The following is an 11995-nucleotide window of genomic DNA, read 5'->3' as shown; positions in this document are numbered from 1 at the left end:
AGAGAAGAACATTTCCATCAAAGGGTACAAGCAGCATGTGCAAAAGCCCTGTGGCAGGAGGGAGTGAGAGACTGAAAGGTAACCAAGATGCTAGAGGACAGAGCAAGAGAGAGGAAGCATCAGAGGGGAGGCTAAAAGGTCTGTAGGAGAAGCACAGCCCCATGAGCTGCGGAAGGATTTGGTCTAGAGGTGGTGGGGTAATTTCCATGTTCTCTTCCAAAGTATAGAACAAGATATAGACTTCCCAGCTTGCTCTATGAGGCTGATAGAACACTGATACCACTCTGACCTCTCTCAGTTGTGTGACCACAGGCAATCTACAGTGACTCTGGGATGCAAGGGTCTCACCTGAAGCCAAAGCAGTCATACCTTTCTGGCCGGGAGCTTGGAGAGGGAAATAAAGTCACCGTTCCAGCAGTCCTGGCCCCGAGTCTGGCTGGCTGATGCCAATAACCTCAAAACTACAAAATGACAGCAGAGAGTCTCCTAACTCTTGCTTCTGCTTTTTTTGGTCCCTGTTGGGAAACATGCCATCCTGGTAGCTATGTCTTAGGCTGCTACAAGTGGAGAGAAGCATTTGGGTGGGAGGGGGGTGTTCCAGCTCAGGTTGTGGCTGAAATCTTTCAAATCTGCTGCCACACGGGGTCCCATGAGCATAGTGCACAGAGCTGTCTTCTCACAGGCGGAAAGGGGGAAGGCTTCTCAGGAAGCACCTGTCCCTTGTCACCCAGGGAGATGTCAGGGGACCAGGGAGACATTTAATTATCCTCGTGAAGAGGCAGGGGAGGCCTGAACCTGGCTGGGGTTCAGGAGGATCAGGCAGCCCCTTCACAGTCAGGGCTGGGGGGAGACAAGGGTCCTGCCATGAAACCATTCCCCACACTGGCCTGTCAGTGCCCACACTCCCCCATGGGCAGGACCCCTGTAAATGAGGGGTGCTCCCCCTTTACCATAGCCCTGGGCAGTTGCCAGGGTCTTGCCTGCCTCTCTCACGTGTCCTCGGGGAGTATGGGTGAAATAATTCTAAGTCACAGATGCCCCCCCCCCCTGGATATTTCATCTCGTTGTATGTGGCACCTCCAGACCCCAGCTGGTGGGTTCTGGGCTCCAGGCACTTCCTATAATTGCCAAGCTGGACCCTGAACTCCACATGGCCCAGCATCTGTTCCAAAGCTGCTGGCTTGAGAAAATGTTTTCCTTCTCTTTCTCTCCTTAAAAACCCCACACAACAAGGAGTCCTCCAGAGGGGACAGATGACCGCATCCTGCACCTTACAGGGAGCCAGGGGCAATCACTGGGTGGGCCTGTGGGCACTGAGTCCTGATGGAGGCCGGGAGAGGGTCGCCCTTGGGCTCTGGATAAGTGGGGGCTGCGGGCCATGGACATAGCTCCTTCTTCTCCCATCAGCCTGCTGCTTTTGCTCTCTGGGCCTCCGTTTCCCCGTCGATAAAACTGCAGATAAGCGGTAGAGCGTCGGCCTAGCATGCGGAGGACCCGGGTTCGATTCCCGGCCAGGGCACACAGGAGAAGCGCCCATTTGCTTCTCCACCCCTCCGCCGCGCTTTCCTCTCTGTCTCTCTCTTCCCCTCCCGCAGCCAAGGCTCCATTGGAGCAAAGATGGCCCGGGCGCTGGGGATGGCTCTGTGGCCTATGCCTCAGGCGCTAGAGTGGCTCTGGTCGCAACATGGCGACGCCCAGGATGGGCAGAGCATCGCCCCCTGGTGGGCAGAGCGTCGCCCCTGGTGGGCGTGCCGGGTGGATCCCGGTCGGGCGCATGCGGGAGTCTGTCTGACTGTCTCTCCCTGTTTCCAAGCTTCAGAAAAATGAAAAAAGAAAAAAAACAACAACAACAAAAAAAAACTGCAGATAACTAATTCACTGTGTGATTTGTTCACACACACACACAGTCCCGCAGTCACAATCTTCTATCTTCAACATGGTATTTATTGTGTGCTCTCAACTTCATGAGAACAAGGTGGACCTCTCGCTCTGGGGGGTGGACCTTCGGGCCTTTAATTAATCCCCCTCACTCAGCTGTACGTGATCTGGAGCCCATTTTCTCACCAGCTTGGGGGGTGGGGGGTGAAGAGGGGACTAGAGCAGGGGTCCCCAAACTACGGCCCTCGGGCCACATGCGGCCCCCTGAGGACATTTATCCGGCTCCCGCCGCACTTCCAGAAGGGGCACCTCTTTCATTGGTGGTCAGTGAAAGGAGCATAGTTCCCATTGAAATACTGGTCAGTTTGTTGATTTAAATTTACTTGTTCTTTATTTTAAATATTGTATTTGTTCCCGTTTTGTTTTTTTACTTTAAAATAAGATATGTGCAGTGTGCATAGGGATTTGTTCATAGTTTTTTTTTATAGTCCAGCCCTCCAACAGTCTGAGGGACAGTGAACTGGCCCCCTGTGTAAAAAGTTTGGGGACCCCTGGACTAGAGGATGCTATTCTCCTTTCAACTTGGGTGTTCTGGGATTCCAAGACACACACCTTTCTCTCTCCCAATAAAAATGAACAGGGATAAGTTCATCAGCTTTGTCCCAGGTGGAGAAGAGGATGTAGGGCCAAGATCCCCAGGAGGGGAAAGGTTTGAGAAGACAGAGGCCAGGTGAGAGGGAGAGAAGCCAGCTTCCAGAGCAGGAGCCAGATGGCAGAGAAGCCGGGCAGGAAAGTGGGAGTCAGGGGAAAGAAGGAAGGGAGCTGTGGCCTGGGAGGTGCTGTGAGGGGGACATGGGCCTCACCCTCTCTCAGGCTCCCACGCCGTCTGCCTTTGCTCGGGCTGTTCCTGGTGTTGGCCACGCTCTGTGCTTCCGCTTCTGAGACTTAGATCTCACTGCCTGTGGCCCAGGATTGGCAGACTTTACTGCAGAGGGCCAAATCATCAACATTCTATCCCTGAGGGCTGTATCATCTCTGTTATGACCCCTCAAATCTGCCCCTGCAGCTTGAGAGCAGCCCAAGACAACCCGAGAAATGGATGTGGCTCTGTTCCAATAAGACATTATTTGTAGGCACAGAAATGTGAATTTCAGGTACTTTATATGTGTCATGAAATGTTATTCTTTCCTGGATTTTTTTTTTTCAGCCATTTAAAAATGTAAAAACCATTCCGGACTCATGGACTGTTCAAACACAGGTGAGGGGCCATGCTGGCCAGCTCCTGCTCTGGCCTCTTGCTCCTCAAAGTGTGGTCCGTGGACCACGGCATCAGCCTCATCTGGGAGCTGGAAAGTGCAGTCTCGGGCCCACGCACATCTACTGGTTCAAAGTCTGCATTTTAGCAAGAGCTTGTGTGCACTTTAAAGTTTAAAAAAGTACTAATGCTTGGATGTCACCCTAAATTCTAATGCAACAGGTGCAGCTACAGCCTGGACGTCGGGATTCTGTGGTTCTAATGTACCCTAGAGAGAGTTCCCAAGGCGAGCAGGCTGCTCCTCCACCTGGTTCCCAAAGGCCCCTGGATGCTCCACTATGACAAAGCATGACGCTGTATAAGGATTATCTGTCACACTCTGGGCTCCTCTGGGCCTTGGATCCTGTCTGATCCTAATGCATGAAAGATACTCTCTCGGGGCTGTCTCCTCCTTATACTGCATGACCTGGGCTCTGGGATGCTTTTGTGGCTGTCAAGACATTCTCCCCTGACCCTCAGGTAAACAGCAGGGATGGCACCTCCTGGCCTCTCTCCAGCTGTCCCTGCCCCCAGCTTCTTCCCACTCCAGACTCAAGAGCCCTTAGGCCAGCAGAGGCTGGGAGCCAGGCTCACAGGGACAAAAAGAGTCAACCTACCCATTCATCAGACCCTACTGAGTCCACACAACAGTCCCCTCTTCCCAGACCCCCCTCCTGCCTCCCACTGAGTCCTATGGCTTAAACCCCACCTCTGCCTTCCGTGTTCACCTGGTACAGTATTTCCCTGGGGAAACATGTGAGGGAGAGGCGCACAACACTGGCTCAGGGACTTGCACCCCACAAGGGTAGCCCTGACTCTCTCAAGACACCTCCTCCAAGGCTCCCTACAGCATAACAGCCTCCCACCCCCTTGAGTCCCCAACACAACAGGCCCCACAGCCCTAGGCTTTGGAATCCTGGAAGGTCAGACCTTGATGGGAACCCAAGAAAGCATCCCTCTTTATACAGATGGGAAAAACGGGGTCCAGAGAAGAGGAAAGACCTGTCCAGGGTGGTGCAGATCGGAGACCGCCTCCCCTGGTTCCACATCTGGTCCTCCCCTCCCCCTCCTCCTGCAGTCTCCTCCCTCAGCACCAGCAGCCTCAGCAGGGGAAGGACAGACAGAACTCTGGGGTTCCCGGAAGGTAGAAGCCTAGAGAAGCGGGCCTGCCTGTCTCTGCTTCCCTGGGGCTCTCAGACCAGGTGGGCAGTGGGCTCAGCACCTGTCCTGGTCTGTAGAACCAGCCTCCCCTCATAAGCTCAAGCATATGCCTCTGTCCTGAAGTTACCCAGTCACAAAAAGAATGCATGGGCTTTGGGATCAGCAGATCTGGAATTGCATCCTTCCTTTGTGTGACCTTGGGCCTTGGTTTCTTTGTCTGTAAAATGGGGATACCTATCTAGCAGGGCTGTTAGATGGAATGGAAAGAAGTTGTGAAAAGGGCCTCGCACAGGTGATAAATGAATGGTAAACCATGCTGCTTGGTGTTCTCGGCTCTGTTCCCTCCTGGGAATGCCCAGGGAACAAGCTTTTCCTCAGAAGGAAACAGGAGTCTCAGGCACAGAGCCTCCTGGAATGTGGCAAGGCTCCTTGGCACTGAACCCTGGTATGAGCCCTTCTTTAATTAGCTTTCAACTAAAAATAGCCCCCCTGGCTGTACACCTACCTCCAGGCCTGGCAAGGAGGCATGCCTGAGCCACCCATATCTGGGGAAGGGGGCAGGGCTGAGGATACCCAGCCTGTGACAGAACCTGCAACGAGGGGGTGTGCACAGAGTAGGGGGCTTTATTGAAAGAGATACAGAACTGGATGAGGGTTCTTGCCATCGGTAACACATGGCTGCCACCCCACACTGCCCTTGGTGCCTGGACACCCCCCGCCCCGCCCCCCAGCTCCTGGACAGCCAGCAACACGAAGGGGTCTTACCCAGCCTCACCAGAGGTGCCCAAGAGGGCCTTCAGAGTTCTGTTCAGGAGGGGGTCGGGGGACAGAGGGCAGCCCCTCCCAGGCAGTCAGTGACAGGCCAGTTCTACCATCCATCCGCCTGTACCCAGATGGCCCTCATCACTTGCAACTCTGGAGCCGGGTCCTGTGTTGCTTCTCCTCGGTCAGGAGTGGAATGAAGGTGTCGCTTTGGGAAATCTTCAGCCAGCTGCTCCAACTCTCCTCCTTTCCAAAGGCAGCGGGCTCCAGCGGAAGGTTGTCCAGGTCACTGCGGGAGCCGCCCGCCTTGCCTTCCTCACCAGCACTGCTGGAGTTGAGCTCCATGAGCTCCAGCTCGTGCTTGGCAGCCGTCTCCAGGACGCGCTGCTTGTTGTAGTACCGAACGAAGTTGTTGATGATAGGGTGGATGGGCAGAGCAATGGCGATGACCCCGCACAGGAAGCTGATGGCTGCGTTGAGCTTGCCCAGTGTGGTCTTGGGGTAGATGTCGCCATAGCCCACTGTGGTCATGGTGATAATAGCCCACCAGAAGGACTGGGGGATACTCTTGAACAGTGTCTCAGGGTGGCTCTGCTCCATGGTATAGCCCAGGGCTGAGAAGACGAAGATGCCAACAGCCAGGTACATGAGCAGCAGCCCCAGCTCCTTGAAGCTGCGCTTGAGGGCATAGGTGAGGGTCTGCAGGCCAGAGGAGTGACGTGCCAGCTTGAAGATGCGGGCGATGCGCATGATCCGCAGGGCCTGCACGGCCTGCTGCACGTTGGTCAGCTCCATCATGCGGGCACCCAGGTGCGTGAGCGTGAGGCTCACGTAGAAGGGGAGGATGGCCAGCACGTCCACGATGTTCATAAAGGACAGGACGAAGTGCAGCTTGTTGGGTGAGGAGAAGAGGCGCAGCAGGTACTCCAGCGTGAACCAGCCGATGCACGCCGTCTCCACGTTCTCCAGCGTCGGGTGCTCCACACGGTTGCCCTCGGCGTCCAGCACCTGCAGCTCGGGGATGGTGCCCACGCACATGACCACGGACGAGATGAGGATGAGCAGGAAGGACAGCACGGCCACCACCCGCGCCGGGCACGAAGATTCCGGCTTCTCCAGGAACTTCCAGACACACTTCTGGCAGCGGCGCCAGCGGCCCTCGGCCGTGTCCACGCCGAGGTCGTCCAGGATGAGCTGCACGCGGCGCGCAATCTCCTCCAGTTCCTCGCGCTTCTCGCTCAGGTGACTCTTGCAGCAGTCGTCCAGGAACTTGAGGTCCACCTTCCAGAAGTCCATTTCGTTCTTGAAGCAGATGGGGCAAATGCCCTTCTTCATGTGGACCTCCCCAAAATAGTACACCTCAATGACACACTTGAACGCGTCCGGGTCGCGGTCGAAGTAGAACTCGCGCTTGCCAGGGTCGTAGTCGTCGCACAGGGAGAAGATAGCGTCGTAGCCCCCCGCGAGGCAGTTTATGAGCTCCGCCAGCCGGGTCTCGGGGTACTGGCTAAGGAGGTCTCCGTACAGCACCTGCCGAACGCCCCCCACGTTGACAACGATCTCGATGTCGTCGCCAGCCTGGGAGTCCTGGCTGCCAGGCTCCGGGAGACTGCACTCCCCGGGTCCGTCCATTCTCTCGGCTCCGCGCCCCGCTGCCGCCACCGCCCGGAGGTCCGCGCGTCCCACCGGTGCGCGGTCCTCGGGAAAGCCCGGCCGGCACCCACTTGCCTAGAAGGGTAGTTACAGCGGGGAGCAGCCGGCTGGGGCGCGCCGCGGAGGAGCCATGCACCTGGCCGCTGGGCTCCCGGCGGGCATCAGGGCGCCGGGGAACACGGGCGGAGGGTGCTCGCGGCCACCGGCTTCTCCCTGGGCACTCACCCCAGCTTCCCGGCGGCGCGATCCGCCCCTTGGGCTCTGCTTCTCGCAGAAGTGGGATCTCCTGGTGAGTGTGGCAGGCTCGGTCCTCCGCCCCGGGGCGCGCAGACAGCGACTGACAGGTCACGGAGCCACGCGTGTCCCTGCGTGCGTCCCCCGCGCCGGACGTGTCCCTGAGCTGCCGGACCCGCGCAGTCCGCCAAGGTATTCCGAGAGCGAACTTGGGTTTGCTTCGCCAAAACCGTTTCTAAACACAATAGGAATTCCAGCCTGACGTCAAGAGCTTTTCAAACTGTACCCTCTTCTGGTGAAATTCTGCAAGGCACGCGCGGCAGCTGCGGGGGACGGTTAACCCTTGGGCAGACGGCACCGCTGCCGCCACTGCGCGACCGCCCGCCCGCCCCTCCCGGGCGCAGCGGGTCAAGGAGGGACCAGGATCCCGGCCTTTAAAGCGACGGGTCGTCTCAGGCTGGAAGTTTCTCTAAGAGAAGATAGATGGTGAAAGAAGACGGCTGCCTGTTGCTCCGCCCAACCGTGCCCAAGAAAGCCCCTGGGAGGTTGCTCCTGCGCGGTGTTCCCCCCGCCCCCCCTGTCCTGCCTGGCCCTCGAAGCGTCTCTACCTGTCTCTAACGCTGCCCTGCTGTTGGCGGCACTGTCCCACATTCACCTGAACACTGCACAGTGAGGACATCAATCCAACGCCCTGCAGGAGAGCAGGGACTTGCCCACAGTCAACACTGCACTGGGAGTAGGGCCCAGCTCCTCTTAATTCCCAGCTTTCCTTCCCGCTGGACACACCCCTGCTGGTTTACAGGCGGCAGGCCCTCGCTGTCTTCTGCCTCCCATTTCTCCGCAGTCCAACCACACCACTAGCTTCCAGAAGCTGGGCTCCCACCTCCCCATTCCCCACCCACTCTGTCATTCAGGCCTGCCTGTCCTTCCTGCACAGTGTCCCCACACCCTCCTCTCTCTCCCAGCCTTGTGGCCAAAGCTGTCTTTCAGCCACTCACAGGCCTGAGCCATTGCAACAGCTTCTGTCATCTACACTGCAAATTACCCAGCTTCGTCTGTGACCTGGGGACCGTGTTTTAGAAAATATTCTAGAGAGAAGGATGGCTGGGCCAAGCAGAGACGAGTTCTAGGGCAGTGACATTATTCTGTATGATACAACGATGTTGGATACGTGTCATTATGCAGTTGTCCAAACCGACGGGATGTACACCACCGAGGGTGAACTGTAATGTAAGCTGTGGACTGTGAGTGACAGAGACACATCAGCATAGGATCTTGGGCTATAACAAATGCCCCACTCTAGTGGGGGATGTTGGTAGTGGGGGAAGCTGCAGGGGTGGGGTGCAGGGTATGTGAGAACTCTGTACTTTCTGTTAAGTTTTGCTATGAATCTAAAACTGTTCTGAAAAATAAAGTCTATTAATATATATTCTTATAAAAATATTTATTTTTTAGAGAGGGGAGAGAGAGAGAAGCAGGGGAAGGAGCAGGAAGCATCAACTCCCATATGTTCCTTGACCAGACAAGCTCAGGGTTTTGAACCGGCGACCTGAGCAGTCCAGGTCGACGCTTTATCCACTGTGCCACCATGGGTCAGGTGAAATATATTCTATAGGCTGGATTTTCTTTTAACTTAAGTTTCTATTCATGAATGGATCATGAAATCAATTTGCTGCCTCACTGACATTACTCTTTTTCTTTAATGAGATAGCATATTAGAATACATCACAGAATTGTTTGGTGAAACTTTGTTTTGCACATTTTATTTTCTTTTTATTTAAAATAAACCTATAACCCTGGCTGGATAGCATCCATACACAAAGGTTGTGAGTTCAATTCCCCTCAGACACATACAAGAACAGGTCTGTGTGTGTGTGTCTCTCTCTTTCTCTTTCTCTACCTCCCCCCTTTGTCTCTCTCTAAAAAAATCAATCAATAAATTTTAAAAATAAGTAAGTAAATAAAGTAAACTCATAACCTGTTGATACAGAGTAAGAAGTTGAGATTCAGAAAGGTCGAGCAATAATAATATATTTTTTATAAATGCACGGTGAGCCAGGCACTTGCTGAATGCTTTGCACTTTCCTCAACCCCAGAGCACCTCTCTGCGGAAACAAGGTGGCAGGTAACCTACCAAGATCACTCAGCCAGCAAGTGGCAAAGTCGAAGTCTGTACCTGGACTGCCTGCTGTCACCACTCACATGCTTAGCCTCCCATGTCCTGGTCACACAGCCAGTCATGGTGGAGCTGGGTTTGACCTGAGGCCCACCTCGCTCTAAGGCCAGTTCTTCTCTTCAATACAGGGCAGCGCCTCCCCTCCTCCATACACCCTGCTCGTCATCACCCAGCCCTTCTTCATTTACTCCCTGGCCCAGTTGTCTTCAGTTGCTCCCTGGTACCGGCAGAGGTCAGTCCCCATTGTATCTTAGTCTAAGCTTCTTGGTCTTAAACACACTCGTTCATTCCATCATTTTTTTCAAATATGTATTGGTCGTGGGTTCATACTCGAGCAGAGAATGTGTTTTTTGTGTAGCTGATAATTGCAGCTTGCCATAATCAGTGTAATAGAGGGATGCACGTACAAGGAGTGATGGCTACCAAATTTACCTACAGGGGGCGCTAAGAGGTGGCCCACGGGCTTGGAAGCCTGAGAGGAGGTGGAAGAGGGAGAGGCGGCATTTGCTCAGGAAGTGGTGTTTGCTTGGCTTAGGTGTGCGTTTGGGGTGTGTGATGGCAACCCCTCAGGCAGGTGGAGCTCCCCAGTCACACCTTGGTACGGTCACTGGGTGCTGCCGGAGCCAGGAGTTCCAGACACCCCACTGGGCCGGCCACCCTGGATGCTCAGGCCTCAGGGGGAGCATGTGCTTGAGCTGAGCCTTCAGGTGCGAGACCCTCACCTGATTTGCCTGCCCCACCTGGGAGAGGGCCACTGATGCAGAGGGCGGCACGTGGTTTGCAGGCAGGTTGGTTGGCCCTGAAACTGAGGGGTGAAGCTGGAAACGGACCACCTGGAACCGACTTGGCCCTGAGAGGGTTCTGGACTTCACATCAATTTTTCAGACCTCAGATCAGTCTCAGTAGTTGATTGGTTGTCCAATGAATGTATTGAGTATTACCACCATGTTTTTTATAGCAAGGGGTTTGTTTATAATAGAAAACATCAGAATATGTCACATATGGTTAAAAAAAAAATCAGTGTTCTAGTAGCCAGAGGCTGACTCCAGCTCCAGAATGTCCATTCGGCAAAGCCCAGACCCTGTCCAGAGGAGAAAGCTGGTTCGGAGTGGAAGGAGAGAGGAGGAAATAGCAGATACAAAATATCGCAGAGGAAACACCCCCAAACAGCCCAGAGCAGAGCAGGTGCACACTGAGAACAAGCATGAGAGAGACAGCCGCAAATCACAGGTCAGGGGAGGGAGCTGTTTGAAGCTGGAGGGCTGGTAACAAGAAAGGGCTGGGGGGGTGGGGGGGAGACTCCTACTGGAGGTACCAGGCCAGCCTGAAGCCAGACAGCGGAGGAGGGAAGAGATTTCAGCACATGAACCCCGGCATTGCCAACGTAAGGGAGTGGAGGCTAGCACGGCCTTTCAAACCTGCATACCTCATGTCCCCACCCCCCAGGCCCCTCAAACCAACATAAGCCTCAGAGCCTTGGATACTGACATGCCTGAGCCCAGAATGCAACCTCTTCAGTCCCCCTCAAGTCTCACTCATTCTCCCACGCCTCTCCGCTCACCCGACCAGAGTGGTACCAGCAGGTTAAGTCATCGGATTCCTTGTCACTTAGTGGTCTCCCTGGTCCCTCTCTCTTCCCCTGCTATGGACGAAATTGTACACACACACCCCCAACTCATATGTTGAAACCTCAACCCCCAATGTGACTGTATTTGGAGACAGGGGCCTTTAAGGAGATAATTAAGGTTTAATGAAGTGAGGCTGAATCTAATTAGTGTCCCTATAAGAAAAGACACGAGAGCTCTCTTTCTCCACACACAGTCACAGGGGAAGGGCCATGTAAGGGTGCAGCAAGGGGGCAGCCATCTGCAAGCCAGGCAGAAAGGCTTCACCAGAAACCCTGACAGCACCTACATCTTAGACTTCCAGATGCCAGAAGAATTTTGTTCTAGCACCCGGAGCAAACTACATCCACCCTCTTTCCTAAAACCTGCCAAGTTCTTCCTCTACCTCCCCCTCTTCCAAGGCTCTCGACACAGACCCCTTGTCATCTGACCTCTAGACCCTGTCTGAGTTTTGAGAAGGTTCACACTGGGGTACCATAGGTTTAAAAGTATGTTTTAATTTGCCACCTTCTCATTGAAGGTCACTGGGTCACTGATGCATAGAAACTTGAGTCAGGAACCAATATCCATTGAGAACTTCCTGAATGATTGAACCAGGGAAAAGTCTGAACTTTTTTGGGAGCTAAAAATGGAATGTTTCTTGCTGTGGTGTATTCAGTTTTGCATGTGACTGCTATTAGAATTGTACATTTTGTGATATCATGTGGGAATGAGGGAACATAAAACCTATCAGACACAGGAAGCAGCAGCAGTTTTGACTCATATGGGTTTTTCATTTAAATGGAGAAGGGAAAAAAACCTACAGTCTATCTAGGCATTATGGGAGTGATTGAGCTGTATTGTACTTTATTAAATATGCATTTTTTGATTCGTTGAACAATAACATTTTGAGCTACAGAATGCTTAATTTTTATGGCACTAATTAAAACCAGTACCTGTCTATCTAAGTGATTTGTCTAGACAACGAATGAGGCAAGCTGTAATCTATTACCTTTTTTTAATGAAATAATCAGTTCTGTTCAGATAAATTTTCTTTGTGCTTTGCTGAATTTAATAATACCTTTCATCAAGATCCCGTTCTGTACTCCATCGAAAATTTACTTTCATTATTTGCTGTGCACCTATCAGTATAGTGAGCTACTCCTGGGGCCCTGAAGGATTGCTTGACCTGAAGCCCACCTACTCCTGTCTGAATAAACTGTCACTGGACGT

The 11995-nt window shown here is 53.6% G+C and overlaps 1 protein-coding gene across 1 annotated transcript; it reads right to left on the bottom strand.

Annotated features, from left to right (window-relative positions):
• Positions 1–4240: 4240 nt before the first annotated feature.
• KCNF1 (potassium voltage-gated channel modifier subfamily F member 1) lies at positions 4241–7750 on the bottom strand. Its single transcript, XM_066386252.1, has 2 exons — positions 7638–7750; positions 4241–7217 (listed from the first exon to the last, which is right to left on the bottom strand). The coding sequence occupies exon 2, from the start codon at positions 6725–6727 to the stop codon at positions 5237–5239; it is 1491 nt and encodes a 496-aa protein (XP_066242349.1). The 5' UTR covers positions 6728–7217; positions 7638–7750; the 3' UTR covers positions 4241–5236.
• Between the last annotated feature and the right edge of the window lie 4245 nt (positions 7751–11995).

This window comes from Saccopteryx leptura, chromosome 5 (genome assembly GCF_036850995.1).
Source record: "Saccopteryx leptura isolate mSacLep1 chromosome 5, mSacLep1_pri_phased_curated, whole genome shotgun sequence".
NCBI classification, from domain to species: Eukaryota; Metazoa; Chordata; class Mammalia; order Chiroptera; family Emballonuridae; genus Saccopteryx; species Saccopteryx leptura.
This window is presented reverse-complemented; position numbering and strand designations above follow the sequence as displayed.